The following is a 17,185-nucleotide window of genomic DNA, read 5'->3' on the forward strand; positions in this document are numbered from 1 at the left end:
TCCACGGCCTTGGTGCTCTCTCGCGGCGCGTTAGTTGTAGTGCCGGCGAGCTACCGAAAACGTGTGGGGCCGAATTTTGATAGAGGGGTGCGATTGGACTTTTTTTTCTTTCTAAATATTTATACCCCTTTTCATTCATTCGTTTGCGAATTGTTTGTGGAGTGGACGATTTTTCATACAAAAAAGGAACGGTGATGGTGCTGCTGGAGATCAACTTCACGATCAACGGAAAGGTGTACAATGGTGAGTGGCGGAAGGAACGAACGAATCTATGCCATGATACAGCGAAAAATGAAGGGGGGTCGAATGAAGGGAACGGTGAATTGTTCGCTGATTTGACTGTGTTAGATCATATTAGTTGAGTTTTGTTGTAAGGTGTGAGTTGAGGTTTTGCACTTGAACAGAGATCTGCAGCTGATCTTTTTGGTTAATATTCGAAGTCTAGAAAAAAGAGTGGTTTTCATTTTAAATTAAATACATTTTTCAGTTCAATGATAAATAAAAATATAAATTAAACCATTTTTTTTCATGAAAATGGAACAATAACAAATTGTTTACAAGCTTTTTCTCACACGACGCCTTAAGTGCAGCTCAAATTACAACTCTCGAAGTAAACTGTTTTGTCTTGCCGTTATCATCCTTTCAAGCACTGTACCTCAATGGCACTGCAAACATAGCAATACAGTGCCGGCGTAGTAATTTACTACGATTTCATTAATTTATACTCAATGAACTACACCGCTCAGTGTATTCGTGTGTCTATCCCAGTTACGATTATACAACGGATCCCGATTATCACCGTAATAGGTCCCCCGAAGGCAGAGGTTTCATTACTTACCGTGGTCGACGACTGTGCGATTCGATTCCAGTAGTAGATGGACAAGATTTGTCCTCAACGTCGCGTTCCGGTGGGTTGGGTGGGATGACGGTGTGACGCACACGCACACACACCCACCACCAACCACCATTAGCCGGCCACTAAACAATTGACCAAGGTGACAGAGCACATTTTTGCACTAGAACCTGCCCGTTCGATAAGCGTGGCGTGTGTTTATCGCGATTTTCTGCCACTACCAAATCGTTGCAATCTTCGCGCACGCTCCTCACTCGCTGACGATCAGTCGTAGTGAGCGGAGCTACTTGGATTCCACAGTGCTTTTTTTGTTTGAAATCGCTGCGCGCCAGTGCTACTACGATTCAACACTTTAGTGACAGCTTGAATTCTGCAGTTGTGCTCATTTGTCAACCACTTCCAGTCTCCAGTTACCGAAAGTGTTTTCGAGTGATTTTTGCACAGTGTTGTGAAATTAGCTGCAAATTATCTTTCTGTGCCCAAAAACCGTCCCCATCATCATGGAGGTGATTTTCTCTATCAATGCGAAACCTTATCAAAGTGAGTATCGTATGGTGCGGGGCAGAACAAAAAAACTTAACGACCATATCGATAAGATTATGACATCACGCTATCATCAAGGAAATAAAAGACACGATGATATCGACGTTTTTTGCAATTTCATAATCAGCTATTCTTGTGATTTGTGTGTCTTTATATATATTTCATTATTGCAGTCAACTCGACGAGTGTGCCGGTTGATACGTCCTTGAACACCTTCATCCGCAACCATGCCCATCTCAGTGGCACCAAGTTCATGTGCCTTGAGGGAGGCTGCGGTGCTTGCGTCGTCAATCTGAGCGGAGTACACCCGGTCACCGGAGATGTCTTCTCCTATGCTGTCAACTCGGTAATACACTCTCCCAATCATTCCCTACAACAGCCACGTGACTAATTTTATCTCCACTTCTGCGAAAACAGTGCCTGTTTCCTGTTCTCGCCTGCCATGGCATGGACATTACCACCGTCGAGGGTATTGGTGACAAGCAGCGGGGCTACCATGCCACCCAAAAGCTGCTGGCCCACTTCAACGGTACCCAGTGTGGCTACTGCTCCCCTGGCATGGTCATGAACATGTACAGTCTGCTGGAAGCGAAGAAGGGAAAGGTCACCATGGAGGAGATCGAGAACTCTTTCGGTGGTAACATCTGCCGCTGTACCGGCTACCGACCGATTTTGGACGCCTTCAAGGCACTGGCCGTCGATGCTGATCCCAAGCTCAAGGCAAAGTGCCAGGATATTGAGGATCTTACCAAGATCTGTCCCAAGACCGGATCGGCCTGTGCTGGCAAGTGTGCCGCGGCAGGAAAAACTAACCCCAACAAAGGCCTCCATCTGAGCTTCGAGGAGCAAAAGGAGTGGCACAAGGTGTACAACGTGAGCGACATCTTTGCCATCTTCGAGAGCATTGGAGATAAGCCGTACACGCTCATCGGAGGTAACACTGCCCACGGTGTGTACCGTCGAAGCGACGGAATTCAAGTCTTCATCGATATCAACGCTGTCCAAGAGCTGCGGACCAGTTCGGTTGGAAGCTCTCTTACTGTTGGAGCTGGAACTTCGCTGACTGAGCTGATGGACCTGTTGACCAACACGGCGAAGCAAAACAATAACTTTTCCTACTTCGAGCACATGGTTCGTCACATCGATTTGATTGCCAACGTGCCTGTTCGTAATACTGGAACCATCGCTGGTAACCTCAGCATCAAGAACCAACACAACGAGTTCCCCTCCGACCTCTACTTGATCTTGGAGGCTGCTAATGCGACACTGACGATCTGTGAGTATTTACAATTGTTATAATGGACATTGGAACACTCCTTCATCAAACATTCTCATCCCTATTTCAGTGGAGTCCCAAGGCAAGACATCTACCGTCCGACCGTCCCAGTACGTCACCATGAATATGAACAAAAAGCTGCTCCTCAATGTGATCCTTCCTCCGCTCTACCCATCCGTCTACGTTTATCGCACATTCAAGATCATGCCCCGTGCTCAGAACGCTCACGCATACGTCAACGGAGCCTTCCTGTTAAAGCTAGAGGGATCTGAGATCATCTCCAGCAACATTTGCTTCGGTGGAATTGATCCTCAGTTTACCCATGCACTCAAGACGGAAGAGTTCCTCAAGGGTAAGAACCTTCTTACCAACGAAACGATCCAAGGTGCTCTCAAGACTCTGGCCGCTGAGCTGAATCCCGACTGGGTGCTTCCGGATGCTGCTCCTGAGTATCGTAAAAATCTTGCCCTATCATTGTTCTACAAATTTGCCCTTAACATTGCTCCCGAGCTGAATGCGTCCGTTAAAAATGAGTACAAGTCCGGTGGATCCGTTCTCGATCGACCACTTTCGTCTGGCACGCAATCGTTCGACACGATTAAGGAGAACTGGCCGCTCACTAAGAACATCCCGAAAATTGAAGGGCTGTTGCAAACTTCCGGCGAAGCAAAGTACGCCAACGATTTGCCCGTCTTTCCGAACGAGCTGTATGCGGCCTTCGTCCTAGGAACGGAGTCACAAACGACGATTGTCAACATTGATGCTTCGGAAGCGCTGGTATGTTGGGCAAAGAAGTACGAGGAGTTACGTATTCTTTGTTATTTATTAATTTCTGCTTTTGATTTAATTCTAGAAACTACCGGGCGTTGTTGCCTTCTACTCGGCAAAGGACATCCCTGGGGCCAACAATTTCATGTACTTCAAAGGATTCATGGGACCTCACGATGAGGAAATTTTCTGCAGCGAGAAAATCATCTACCACGGCCAACCGGTTGGTCTGATTGTCGCTGAAACGTTCAGTCTGGCTAACCGGGCCACCAAACTGGTGAAGGTACAGTACGGAACAACGGCGTCTGTACGTTACCCGACCGTAAAGGATGTGCTGCGCGCTAAGGCCACTGAACGGTTGCACGATATGCCGTACAGTACGCTGGGCGAAGAGTTTGAAGCTGCACCCGAAGGTGCGATCAAGGTGAAGGGAACCTTTGAAATTGGTGGCCAGTACCATTACACGATGGAGACGCAGACCTGCGTCTGCATCCCGATCGAGGACGGTATGGACGTGTACTCCGCAACGCAGTGGATCGATTTCACGCAAATTGCCATCTCCAAGATGCTACAGGTGCCGGAGAACAGCCTCAACCTGTACGTCCGTCGCTTGGGCGGTGGTTACGGAAGCAAGGGTACAAGGGCCACCCTGATTGCATGTGCGGCGGCCCTCGCTGCCCACAAAACCCGCCGGCCGGTGCGTCTGGTGATGACGCTCGAGGCTAACATGGAAGCCATCGGTAAGCGGTACGGTGTCGTCTCCAACTACGAGGTGGACGTCCAAAAGGATGGCAAGATTACCAAGCTGCACAACGAGTACGTGCATGACTTTGGATCCTGTCTGAACGAGTCGATGGGCCACTGTGCCGAGTTTTTCCGCAACTGTTACGACAACAAGGCGTGGAAGACCGTCGCCAAGGGTGCCGTTACGGATTCTGCTAGTAACACCTGGTGCCGTGCACCAGGCACGACCGAGGGCATTGCCATGGTGGAAACCATCATGGAGCACGTCGCACACGCGACCGGGCTGGATCCGCTCGACGTACGCATGGCGAACATGCCGAAGGATTTGAAAATGTACGAGCTGATGCCGGAGTTCCGTGCCGACGTCAAGTACGATCTGCGCAAGAAGCAAATCGACCAGTTTAATCGTGAGAACCGCTGGAGAAAGCGTGGCATTGCCATCACGCCGATGCGCTACCCGCTCGGGTATTTCGGTTCGATTCATGCGCTGGTGTCGATCTACCATACGGACGGTACGGTCGCCATCACGCACGGTGGCATTGAGATGGGCCAGGGCATGAACACGAAGGTCGCCCAGGTCGCGGCCTATGTGCTGGGCATTCCGATGGAAAAGATTAGCATCAAACCGTCGGCCAACATGACGTCACCGAACGCTATCTGTACCGGTGGAAGCATGACCAGCGAGACCGTGTGCTTCGTAAGTGGAATTGTCGTTTGGTTGCTTAATCGTATCAAATTCTAACGTTCTAACTCTCCTTCCACAGGCGGTAAAGAAGGCATGCGAGATTTTGCTGGAGCGCATGAAACCGATCCGGGAGGAGCTGAAGGACGCACCCTGGGAAACGGTCGTAGAAACGAGCCACTTCAAGAATGTGGACCTGTGTGCGACCTACATGTACAAGGCGGAAGATCTGCAGGCCTACATCATCTGGGGTTTGACCTGCAGCGAGGTGGAGATCGACGTGCTGACCGGCAACGTACAGCTTCGTCGGGTTGACATTTTGGAGGATACGGGTGAAAGCTTGAGCCCCGGTATCGATGTCGGTCAGGTGGAGGGTGCGTTCATTATGGGCGTTGGCTACTACTTGACCGAAGCGTTGGTCTACGATCCGCAGACGGGTGCACTGCTGACGAACCGCACCTGGACGTACAAGCCGCCGGGCGCGAAGGACATTCCGGTCGACTTCCGCGTGCGCTTCCTGCAGAAGAGCTCCAACGCGACCGGTGTGCTCCGATCGAAGGCAACCGGTGAACCGGCCATGAATATGACCGTGTCCGTACTGTGCGCTTTGCGCAATGCAGTGCTGGCCGCACGTACCGATGCGGGGCTACCGAACGATTGGGTTCAGCTCGGTGCGCCATCCACGCCTGATCAGGTGTATCTGATGGCGGGTAACTCGGCGGAGCAGTATCTGCTGAACTAATGCATTTTGCGTGCTCCCATACCATTTGCTTTATTAATTGGTGTTTTATTTGGTTGAAATGCAATGTTTGCATCACCTGTATTGTAGCATGGAATCAATAAACTATAAAGAATATAGAAAAAGAGATGAAGAAATTACAATTTACCGGCATATAGGAAATGATTATCAATGTGCAACAATCAGTCCGAACATCTGCATTAATGCATTGTGAATATTGGGTCTCAGGCTCAGCCGATATTTGAATTCACGAACCGCCAGAATTCCATTCGAATTCCATTTTAAGATATCATATGGAATAATAATATCATTTTAAATAAATACTATATACATTCCTTTAAAGGCGTAAATTAATACTATACGGGGGCGGTCGCGTAGTATAATCGTGAAACTAGTACGGCTTAATACCATATCCATGCCCGACATATGGCCTCATGTGGACCATCCCCCCCGTAACAAGGGACTGACTTATCCGGCTGCGTGGTATTGAATAAGGTCTCGAAAGTCTGTATAGGCCGGAATCATTGCGTAGGACGTTAGCCAAATAGTAGAGAAGAAGATGATACATTCCTTTAGTACTTCCACACTATTGTGGCACAACGCCGACATTTATTACAGGCATGGCGTGCCCTAGCTACTTGGGAGTAGGTTAAAATGGGATGCGATACACGTCCGGTATGATAGGAACCGGTGAGGCTACCATTAGACCACCAGGTAGCTCCATCTTCTCCGGTGCAAATAGCGTATGATATATGATGACGATATGTTTCCCTTAATGCTTACTTTCCCCATTATCGTTGTATCCTTACAAACGAGAATATTCTGCGATAAGTTGGTTGATAAAAAAGCGATTAATAAAAATCTATTTTTATCACTCAGTTAAAGATATCAGGAAGAAGCTTTCAATTTATTGATAAGATACATGCATCGGGGTTTCGATAAAAGTTAAAAACATAAAAATAAACGAAAGCCGCATTTATTTTCTTTCCCACGCATCAACGATTCCCGAACAAAACCTACGCCAATTTAGAGACCTTGGCGTGTGACCTTAGCCCGTTCCAATTATAGGGTGCCAAAATTTCGAACTCCAAACCGTTCGAACCGGTTCAATACACGCCGGGTTGGGCCAAGCACAGCAATCGAAACGCCTCCCAACCGGTGATGATTTAAATTCCGTTCACGTGGAAACAATGCCGTCGATCGTACCAACACACGGTCACCTGTGCCGAACGGGTATACTCGCTAAACACACACGCAAAACCCCGCTTACGCTCTCAAACGTTCTCTCACGCACCGGCAACAACAAACACGTGAAACCTCTACGCCTGCCTGCCGCCCCAGCGATGCTGTCACGCAAACACAATAGGCCGGCCGACGGTGATAAGGTACGTACGTACGGACTCGGGGTGTATAAAAACCCCCGGCGCGACACTGCGCTGCGTTGATGAGAAGTCGCGACTTTAGTCTCTCGCTAACTCGCGACTCGCGTGCACGTACGCTAGTCGCTCGATCGCTGTTCTATCGCGCAAAGCTCCAGCAGGGAGAGTGTTGTGTGTATTCTTTCATCGAACCGCATTTGCGCTAATCTTCGGCTGACACGAGCCACAACGAAAAGCCAGCCCCAAATAACCATGCAAATAGTGTTCACCATCAACGGGAAGGTGCACAAAGGTGCGCACAAGCAAGTATACGGAATGGGAAATCTTATCGGGGTGCCTCGAACGATCGTTTTGGTTCGATAGAGAATGGCGAGTCTCGGCCGTATCAGTGATAAATTGCCATCCGTGGTTGTGCGGGAGGGGTTCAATACGCCGGCGAGTTAATAATAAGGGAACTGCGCTGTGTGTCTGTGTCCGTAATAGATATACCATCATGCCCCAACAGCTCTGCTAAATCGGTTGTTATCACCCAGCCTATCTGCCGCACAGCTCTCTCTCTCAGCCACAGCAGATTCCTAAATTCAGTGTGTTATTATATATTTCTGCGTTTCTCGTTTTACCCCTTCCACCATAGCTAACAGCAGCACCGTCCCGATCGATACCTCGCTAGGCACTTATCTACGCTACCATGCTCAGCTCAAAGGCACCAAGTTCATGTGCCGCGAGGGTGGCTGCGGCGCCTGTATCGTCAACGTTAGTGGGCAACATCCCGTCACGAAGGATGTCATATCACGGGCAGTCAACTCGGTACGATATCACAGTGGCCAATCATTATCCTGCCATTGCTAAGAGCTTCTTCCCTGGTCTTTTTAGTGTCTATTTCCACTGTTTTCCTGCAACGGGTTGGATATCGTCACCATCGAGGGCATCGGTAACAAGCTGGAAGGATACCATCCTGCCCAGCGTCGGCTGGCCCACTTCAACGGTACCCAGTGCGGGTTCTGCTCCCCTGGCATGGTCATGAACATGTACAGCTTGCTGGAAGCGAAGAACGGACAGGTCACGATGGAAGAGGTGGAGAATTCTTTTGGCGGTAATATATGCCGCTGTACCGGCTATCGGGCGATTCTGGACGCGTTCAAATCGCTTGCGATCGATGCCAACGCGAAGCTGCTGGAGGTGTGTCAGGACATAGAAGAGGTGCCTAAAATTTGCCCCAAAAGCCGGGAGGGAGCGCCCTGCACCGGCAAGTGCTCGCTGGCAGCACAGGGCGAGGAGGCGAACGATATTCATCTGCAGTTCGTTGGAGGGCGCGAGTGGTACAAGGTGGAGAATGTGCAGGCCATCTTTAGGATATTTGATAAAATAGAAGCACGATCGTACATGCTGGTTGCGGGAAACACTGCCACAGGTAGGTAAAGGCTTGAGCGAGGATCAATGCGAGCTTCATACATCTACCTTTTTTCAGGCGTTTATCGACGACCCCACGATCTGGAGGTGTTTATCGACATTAACTCGGTAGCGGATCTGCGTGTAAACTACTTCAACGATGCACTGACGATCGGTGCGAACGTTTCGCTAACCGAGCTGATGATCATTCTAGAGGAGGCGACCACTGCTAAAGGGTACGAATACTGTCGCGAGCTGGTCAAACACCTGGACCTGATCGCTAACGTGCCGGTGCGCAATGTGGGCACGATCGCAGGTAACCTCAGCATAAAGCATCAGTACCGAGAGTTCCCGTCCGATGTGTATCTGCTGCTAGAGGGCGTTGGCGCACGTTTAACGATCGGTAAGTGCTTCTTTGTGGACTTATGTGATTATGATGCTCTAAGATAAAGCCTCTTCTCAATTTTAGCGACTTCTACCACCTCCACAAAGATCGTCACGGTGGAAGAATATCTGTCGATGAACATGAGTAAACGTATCATACTTAACATCCTACTGTACCCGCTCGATCCCGAGCAGTACTCGCTGCGCACCTACAAAGTGATGCCACGGGCACAGAATGCACACGCGTACGTCAACGCGGTGTTTCTACTGCAGTTCCAGGACTCAAAGCTCCGCACCGCTTCCATCTGTTACGGTGGCATCACGCCCGGCTTTACCCATGCCGTGCAGCTGGAAAGCTTCCTCGTTGGGAAGGACATCTTCGACGGCTCGGTATTGCAAGAGGCGCTCGAAATGCTCCACACAACCATTGCACCAAACTACGTGCCACCGGATGCTGCCCCCGAGTACCGGAAACAGCTGGCCCTGTCACTGTTCTACCGTGCCGTACTAAGCATCGCAGCAGATCGCGGCGTACCGATCAACCCACTGTACGCGAACGGTACGCAGCCTGGCAAGCGGATGCTGTCGAGCGGCCGCCAAATGTACGATACGATTCAAGAGCATTGGCCCGTAACGAAGCACATGCCGAAAGTGGAGGGACTGTCCCAAACGGCCGGCGAAGCGGACTACACCGATGACCTGCCGAACCTGCCCGGGCAACTGTTCGGGGCGTTTGTGCTCGCCACCAAACCACGCACCCGCATCGTAAGCATCGATCCGTCCGAAGCGCTGACACGTGCCGGGGTGGTAGCGTTCTACTCTGCCCGCGACATACCCGGCAGCAACAATTTCATGCCCACGGAGCTGGGCAACAAGCAGGTGGAGGAGATATTCTGCAGCGATCGTGTGCTTTACCACGGCCAGCCGGTAGGCATTGTGCTCGCCGAAACGTACGACGAAGCGTACCGTGCCGCGAAGGTGGTTGAGATCGTGTACGGTCCACCGGACGGGGAACCCATTCTGCCCACGGTGAAGGATGTGATTCGGGCAAACCGAACCGAGCGCATACACGCGAGCGCTCAGCTGGAGGTGGGCGAACGGTACGAAACCGGCGCGGGACCGATCCGGCTCGAGGGCAGTTTCGATCTGCCGAGCCAGTACCATCTGTCGACGGAGACGCAACAGTGCGTGTGCGTACCGATCGACGATGGGATGGACGTGTACAGCTCGACCCAGTGGGTCGACATCTGCCAGATTGCGATCGCGCGCGCCCTGCGCGTGCCGGAAAACAGCCTCAACTTCCGCATACGCCGGCTGGGCGGTGCCTTTGGAGCGAAGATATCGCGCGCGTCCCAGGTCGCCTGTGCCTGTGCCATTGCGGCACACTACTCGCAGCGCCCGGTACGGTTGATCGTCTCGCTGGAGGATAATATGGCGGCGATCGGCAAACGTTCGGCGTGCGTCAGTCGGTACGAGATCGAGGTGGACGAGCGTGGCCGTGTGGAGCGATTGCTGAACCGTTTCTATCAAGATTCTGGCTGCAGTTTGAACGAGCCGGTTGAGCAGGTTACCTTTTTGTTTTATCGCAACTGCTACGATACGAGCAGCTGGAAGGTGGTGGGGCACAGCGTGCTGACGGAGTCTGCCAGCACCACCTACTGCCGTGGCCCGGGCACGAACGAAGGCATCAGCATGGCGGAGAACATGATGGAGCATATCGCGCACCGGCTCGGGCTCGATCCGCTGGCCGTGCGAATGCAGAATCTTACCGAGGATAGCAAAATCTGGGAGCTGCTGCCCATGTTTGCGCAGGATGTGGAGTATGAAGCGCGGCGCGATGAGATAAATCAATTCAATGAAAACAACCGTTGGATTAAGCGTGGTCTAGCGATCGTACCGATGCGCTACCCGCAGTACTTTGTCGGTACGCTGCACGCGCTAGTGTCGATCTACCATGCGGATGGTAGCGTGGCCATCACTACCGGTGGCATCGATATGGGTCAGGGCGTTAACACAAAGGTGACGCAAGTTGCTGCCCGTGCCCTAGGCATCCCGACGGACATGATACGGGTGAAGGCAATGGCAAATATCACCTCACCGAATGCGATCGTGTCCGGTGGCAGTATGACGAGCGATGCAGCCTGCTATGCGGTGCAGAAAGCGTGCGAAATGTTGCGCAAGCGCATCGATCCTGTGCGCGAGCAGCATCCGGAAGAGTCGTGGGAAGCGATCACACAACGCTGCCACCAGCAGCACGTGGACCTGTGCGCGCTCTACCAGTATAACGTGACGGAGATGCAGCACTACGTGGTGTGGGGTCTGACGTGCTCCGAGGTGGAGGTCGACATCCTTACCGGCAGCGTGCAGATTCGTCGCGTTGACATACTGGAGGACGTCGGGGAGAGCATCAGCCCCGGTATCGACATTGGACAGATCGAGGGTGCGTTTGTGATGGGCATCGGGCTGTACTTTACCGAGCAGCTCGTCTACAGCGGGGAGTCGGGCCAGCTGCTGACCAACCGCTCCTGGAACTACAAACCGCCTGGTGCGAAGGATATTCCGGTCGACTTTCGCGTCAAGTTTTTGCAGCGCACACACAACGAAAACTTTGTACTGCGGTCAAAAACGACCGGTGAGCCAGCGCTCAACATGACCGTTTCGTTGCTGTTTGCTCTGCGCATGGCACTGAACTCGGCACGCAAGCAGGCCGGTCTGCCCGATGAGTGGTATCCGATCGGTGAGTAGTGTTTGGTTGGAGGTGTGACTCTAGGAGGAGTGATTTCATGTTGTTTTCTTTCTCTCTTTTCCAGAGGTGCCAGCGACTCCCGAACAAATATGTCTGCTGGCTGGCAGCACGATCGAGCAGTTTAAATTGACGTAAAAAAAAGGAGAATCGCTGTTTTGTTTTGATAAACTCGATAACGCATAATTCCTTTGTAGCATTTTAGTGTTCAATCAAACACTTCTACGTTTTATATGTCGACAATTGTTTAAGTTTCTTGTAAATTTATCTTTAAACCAACCAACAAAGACATACATGAAAAATCTAATAATTTGATTTATCAATTTAATAAAAAATATAACTACGATATTTAGTAAGCTACTAAAGATGCAATCAAACTGTACTACCAGCACCGTATAAAGTGTTTACCTCTCTTAATACAACTGTTCCCGTTTGTACAACGAATCCCATAGCTGCATGCGTCTCATTTCCGGCAAATCGATAAAGCTCACACCGCCATTGTTAATATTTAAACACTTGTACGGCTCCACCTTTGCACCCACCGGTTGCCATATGTCGCCAACACTGCCGCCAACATTCGGGCTGCCCACCGTCGCAAAGTTAGTAAACAACTCGACCTGTTGCGAAATGTTCCTTTAAAGTGCTTTCTAAATACTACGCAAACACTACGCAAACCATACTACTTACCAGCGTTTGCATCGTCCTGTACTCCATCGTGCCCACATCCGGCACCGGGCTGAACACGTTCTTAAACAGGTACGAAAGATCATCCGCATGGGCGGTACCGCGAGCGTTACGATCGCAGAAATAGATGCGATAGTGATTGTACGTTTCCGAATCTACTGCAAACCGGTAGACGAACGTTTTGGCCGGCGTTTGAGAGCTGATCCTCGAGCAGACGGTACGGTGTAGCCCGTGCCAGAAGAGCTTATCGGTCATGAGCTGCAGAGAAAAGAAGGGAGGGAAAAAGAAACATAAATGTTTGACAAAAAAGCCCGATTTGTGGCTCTCATGCTACCGTTAAATAGCCTTCCCGATTGTCGAATGATGGTTGGGATTCACCGTAGTAGAACTTTTTCAACTTCAGCCCATACTGCTGGCATGCTTGTGATCCACGCACCAGCTCTAGCTCGGTAGGTACGAGATACTCGAAGTTTTTCAGATTATCCATTATGGCGGGGCTTTCCTTGATGGAGCTCAAGCAGAACAATCCTTCCTCCGCGTTGCCCCCGATCAGTATGTCGATGTCGTTGCTCCATGCCTCACGGCACATTTCTAATGGTGCCTTCGGAATGAAAGTGCTTTTCGTTACGTACGGTTCCACCACTGGACCAAAAGCGAACAGAATACGGTTTTCCAGCTCCTAAGAATACATGAGAAATTAACATTCTTTTCTTTAGACTCCACATCATTTTTTTCGTATTCTTACATTCGGAGTTAGTAGCAGATCCTGATGCTTAACGATTTCCTCGGCCGGTGCTGCTCTCAGCACCTTCAGCACTTCCGCTTCGCCTCCCTTCCCGTTCCAACCGAGCGCTTTGGCCAACCTTTCCGCCATACCGCGTCTTGGCGCCGTTGACCAGTTGTTCAACGTACAGCCCGACATCACTATCGCCCGCCGGAACAACTGTCTCGATTGGCTCGATACCATATGGTAATGGACCGAGCAACCACCGGCACTCTCACCGAACAGCGTCACATTGTCGGGATCGCCACCGAACTGTGCGATGTTGTCGCGCACCCAGCGAAGTGCCACATTCTGATCCTTCAAACCACCATTTCCGGGTATGCCAAGCTCCTTCGAATCGAGGGACAAAAATCCTGAAAGCAGAAAACGGTTTGCTGTGTTAGAAAAGAGAATCACATGGGAATGCCACACATCCAGCCGTACCGAAAGCTCCAATGCGATAGTTGAACGTAACCAGCACAATGTCCTTTTGGATGAGATAGTCCGGTCCGTACATTTCGGTTCCGCTTGAGCCGCGCATAAAAGCGCCCCCATGAATCCAAACCATTACCGGGCGCAATTTTGCCGTTTTGAGCTGAAACGGAAGAGAAAAACAGTAAGTAATCTAGTGCACAAACGTGTTTAAATTCACCAAATCTTTGTGACCACAAACAATGTCACAGCCTACTCGTAAGATACGAGAGCGGGGCTGGAAGAGATTTCGCCAGACAAGCATGAGAACACACTATTTGCTATCGCTCCACCATGATTAGAGACAATTGCGAAGGAGTCATGGCAACTCTGACCGTTTTGTTACCTCTTTCGTGTACACATTCATGTACAGGTGATCCTCACTGCCCACGATCTTGTTCAGCAACTTGTTGAACTGATATCCACTGGGGCCCTGCTGGGTGCAGTCCAGCGGCTCCGTCCATGGCTCTGGCAGCTCCAAATCCTTCCGAAGATGATGTAATCAAACAAACAATTAAATACACTTTCTCAAGAGGTGTCCACCTCCCGTAGATATCTGCTATCTGTTCTACCTTAAAGCGTCGCTCACCGATCGGTGGTTTACAGTAAGGTATCCGCTGGAAGTTCAAGTACTCGACACCGGTAGCGGCCGTTTTCCTCACGCCCCGCACTGGGCCGTACTGCGTCACAGCGACAGGGTGATCGGGCTGGCTCATTTTGAATACGTTAGCAAACAACAACCGGAGCAGATCACGTTCGAAACACGTCTGTGCGACCGCACCACACCGCTAGTAAGGTGGCGGAAAGATATTTTTGCTCGGGAAGCTGGTAGCTGGTGCACGGTTATGGCTGAATGTAATCTAGCGGGGGGGAGCGTTTGCTGATAGCACTCTATCGATAAGGGTGGCAAATCGTTCGCTACTCGGTCTATTATTAAGTTTTATCAAAGAGGCGGTAATTGATAGTGGTGAGATAACTGCACAGGTCAGCCGATCGATGATAAAGGTCAACAGTGTTATATATTATCGCATATGTTTCTTCTCTTTGCATGAAAGTGCTGGGTTTATCCATTTCTTATTTTATGACTATGTTTATCTACTTTTTAATTTTACAATATTTTGTATTTATTAAAATAAATATATTTTAAAATTATCCATCGTCAACACTCTCTTAATATATTCTGTAATATTTACGCTTCAAAATAATTTAAAATATTATTTTACAAAAAAAACCTATAACACAGCTCTTGCGTAAGAAACACTGACCTCAAACTCAATCGCTGTTGCGTGCGCAAAGCACCCCATCAGTCGCGTAAAAAAGGGAAACGAAGATCACCACAGCATTATCGCCCAAACCGCGGCCTACTGCACAACCACAACTCACGAACCACTTGTCATCTAGAAATCTTCCAACAGAGGTGGTTCAGTTTACTTCTTGCACGGTTCGGGTTGTGATTGTATCAGAGCAGTTGGTGCTGTGTTGTGTCCCTTTTTTGTTCGTCTGATATTTTAGAGCTTTGAAAATTCAAATCATATCAAGCTGCAATGGCCAACAGCGAGCTGATTGTTAGCACCGGCTACGGACCGGTTCAGGGCACAGCCAGGACATCGCTCTACGGGACTGGGTACGTCAGCTTCCAGGGCATCCCGTACGCGAAGCCTCCGGTCGGAGAGCTACGTTTTAAGGTAAGATAAAATAATTCATTTACACAATTTAAGGGAGACAGTAACAAAGTTTGCAACTAAGTGAGTTGCTGGTATTAGTGAGCAACACCCTTTTCCCAGTGTTAACTATGCTCAGAGTGTTTTGCCGGTTGATTGAATGAGTTTGCTAAGTGTTGTTTTATCATGCACCGGGGCTCTCTTGATGCATGATGTCATTCCATTACCGTTCGCTTTTAAAGCAGTGGTTCCCAAGCGAAACAGTTTAATATTATTTTTATTGTAATAAAATAAACAAAATAAATAAACATCTCTTTCTAGGATCCCACGCCACCTGAAAACTGGACGCAGGTTCTCGATTGTACCGAGCAATGTGACCCTTGCTTTCATTTTGATCGGCGCGTTAACAAAATTGTCGGCAGTGAAGACAGCCTGAAGCTGAACATATTCAGCAAAACGGTAAGTATTGACTACTGCCAACAGAAGTACTTCCATTACCAAACTGTTATGATGCAACTTACTAACCCTGTTCCAGATTAAACCCACCAAACCTCTGCCCGTCATGGTGTACATCTACGGCGGTGGATTCGTCGAAGGTACCAGCGGAACCGAACTGTACGGTCCGGACTATCTGATCGAAAAAGACATCGTGCTGGTAACGCTTAACTATCGCGTCGGAGCACTCGGTTTCCTCTGCTGCCAATCACCCACGGCCGGTGTCCCGGGCAATGCGGGCCTGAAAGACCAGAGGCTGGCGCTCCAATGGGTGCGGGACAACATTGCGTCCTTCGGCGGCGATCCCAGCGCGATCACCCTGTTTGGACACAGCGCCGGGGGAGCGTCGGTACAGTATCACACGATTGCGGACGCGTCGAAGAATTTGTTCCAGCGTGCCATCATCATGTCGGGCAGCACGATGTGTAGCTGGGCCCTTACACCCCAGCGCAACTGGCCGGAAAAACTGGCCAAAGCCATCGGTTGGCAGGGCGAGGGTGATGAGGAGGCGGCGCTGCAATATTTGCGCCAAGCTTCGCCGGAAAGCATTGTGGATCATCAGGAAAAATTGTTCGGACCGCAGGTAATTATCCATTTTAAAGTCTAAAGTCTTTTTAATCAAAACTGATGCGCAAATGTTTGAAAACTGCAGGAAATACAAGAAGGCCTGCTTTCTCCATTCGCGCCAACGATCGAACCGTACGAGAGTGAGGTATGTTTCATCCCACGATCGCCGTTCGAGATGTCCCGCACTGCGTGGGGAAATTCCATCGACATCATGATCGGCGGAACCTCCGAAGAGGGCCTGATACTGCTGCCGAAAGTGAAACCACAGCTTCCAAGCATGCTGCAGGATCCGCGACTGTTTGTAGGCAATGTTCCCTTCCATCTCAAGCTTAACCTAGAGCAGCGTATGGCTTTCGGGGAGCAGCTGAAGCAACTCTACTATCCAGATTCCAACCCCTCGATCGACAACCTGGATGGATTCGTTAACATGGCCTCGGATCGCATCTTTTGGCACGATCTGCATCGTACCATACTGGCACGGGCCAACTACGCCGGCACTGCCAAAACGTTCGTGTATCGCTTCTGCGTTGATTCTCCGTTCTTTAACCACTATCGTATCCACATGGTCGACCCGAACGCACGTGGGACGTCTCATGCGGATGAAATTTCTTACCTGTTTTCAAACATCTTCGCGAAACCGCTGGACAAGAGCACGCTCGAGTACCGTGCCATCCAGCACTTGGTCGATATCTTCACCAGTTTTGCCACCAACAGCGATCCCAACTGTGATAGCACCGCCAGTCTGTCGTGGACGGCCGTCCCGAAAACGGCACCGCCGTACAATTGCTTGAACATCTCCAACGATGGTGTGGAGGTTGTGGAGCTGCCGGAATCGAGACGTCTGCAGCTGTGGGATTCGTTCTACGTAAATGATGCACTCTTCTAGACAGTACGATATTATTCGACGAAATTTTGAACAACAATAAATTCTATATGAATCGTGTGCAAGTAAGCCCACCCTATCTGTATGCACCTTGCTATCACCCGTCAACAGCTGACAGTGTAAATGTCACAACAAATCCGAACAGCAACCAAAACAACACT

The 17,185-nt window shown here is 50.0% G+C and overlaps 4 protein-coding genes across 5 annotated transcripts; 3 read left to right on the forward strand and 1 right to left on the reverse strand.

The window, feature by feature from the left end:
* Positions 1 to 103: 103 nt before the first annotated feature.
* LOC120953813 (xanthine dehydrogenase/oxidase-like) lies at positions 104 to 5,748 on the forward strand. Of its 2 annotated transcripts, none has more exons than XM_040374077.2 (6): positions 104 to 243; positions 1,570 to 1,742; positions 1,814 to 2,672; positions 2,743 to 3,449; positions 3,526 to 4,881; positions 4,949 to 5,748. In XM_040374077.2, the coding sequence occupies exons 1-6, from the start codon at positions 195 to 197 to the stop codon at positions 5,606 to 5,608; spliced, it is 3,804 nt and encodes a 1,267-aa protein (XP_040230011.2). In that variant the 5' UTR covers positions 104 to 194; the 3' UTR covers positions 5,609 to 5,748. The 2 variants fall into 2 exon arrangements, with proteins under 2 accessions (XP_040230011.2, XP_040230013.2); XM_040374079.2 differs by lacking the exon at positions 104 to 243 and adding an exon at positions 1,105 to 1,393.
* A 1,317-nt stretch (positions 5,749 to 7,065) lies between these two features.
* On the forward strand, positions 7,066 to 11,944 carry LOC120953814 (aldehyde oxidase 3-like). Its single transcript, XM_040374080.2, has 6 exons — positions 7,066 to 7,276; positions 7,619 to 7,791; positions 7,858 to 8,395; positions 8,453 to 8,776; positions 8,843 to 11,494; positions 11,568 to 11,944. The coding sequence occupies exons 1-6, from the start codon at positions 7,237 to 7,239 to the stop codon at positions 11,636 to 11,638; spliced, it is 3,798 nt and encodes a 1,265-aa protein (XP_040230014.2). The 5' UTR covers positions 7,066 to 7,236; the 3' UTR covers positions 11,639 to 11,944.
* On the reverse strand, positions 11,687 to 14,278 carry LOC120953815 (esterase B1-like). The gene is made up of 7 exons (XM_040374081.2): positions 13,991 to 14,278; positions 13,765 to 13,902; positions 13,392 to 13,542; positions 12,930 to 13,321; positions 12,519 to 12,863; positions 12,188 to 12,442; positions 11,687 to 12,117 (listed from the first exon to the last, which is right to left on the reverse strand). Exons 1-7 carry the CDS (start codon positions 14,132 to 14,134, stop codon positions 11,914 to 11,916), a joined length of 1,629 nt encoding a protein of 542 aa, XP_040230015.2. The 5' UTR covers positions 14,135 to 14,278; the 3' UTR covers positions 11,687 to 11,913.
* Positions 14,279 to 14,722: 444 nt separating this feature from the next.
* Positions 14,723 to 17,109, forward strand: LOC120953816 (esterase B1-like). The gene is made up of 4 exons (XM_040374082.2): positions 14,723 to 15,103; positions 15,401 to 15,538; positions 15,615 to 16,157; positions 16,227 to 17,109. The coding sequence occupies exons 1-4, from the start codon at positions 14,963 to 14,965 to the stop codon at positions 17,025 to 17,027; spliced, it is 1,623 nt and encodes a 540-aa protein (XP_040230016.2). The 5' UTR covers positions 14,723 to 14,962; the 3' UTR covers positions 17,028 to 17,109.
* The last annotated feature ends 76 nt before the right edge of the window (positions 17,110 to 17,185 follow it).

The sequence above is a fragment of the Anopheles coluzzii genome, chromosome 2, assembly GCF_943734685.1.
Source record: "Anopheles coluzzii chromosome 2, AcolN3, whole genome shotgun sequence".
NCBI classification, from domain to species: Eukaryota; Metazoa; Arthropoda; class Insecta; order Diptera; family Culicidae; genus Anopheles; species Anopheles coluzzii.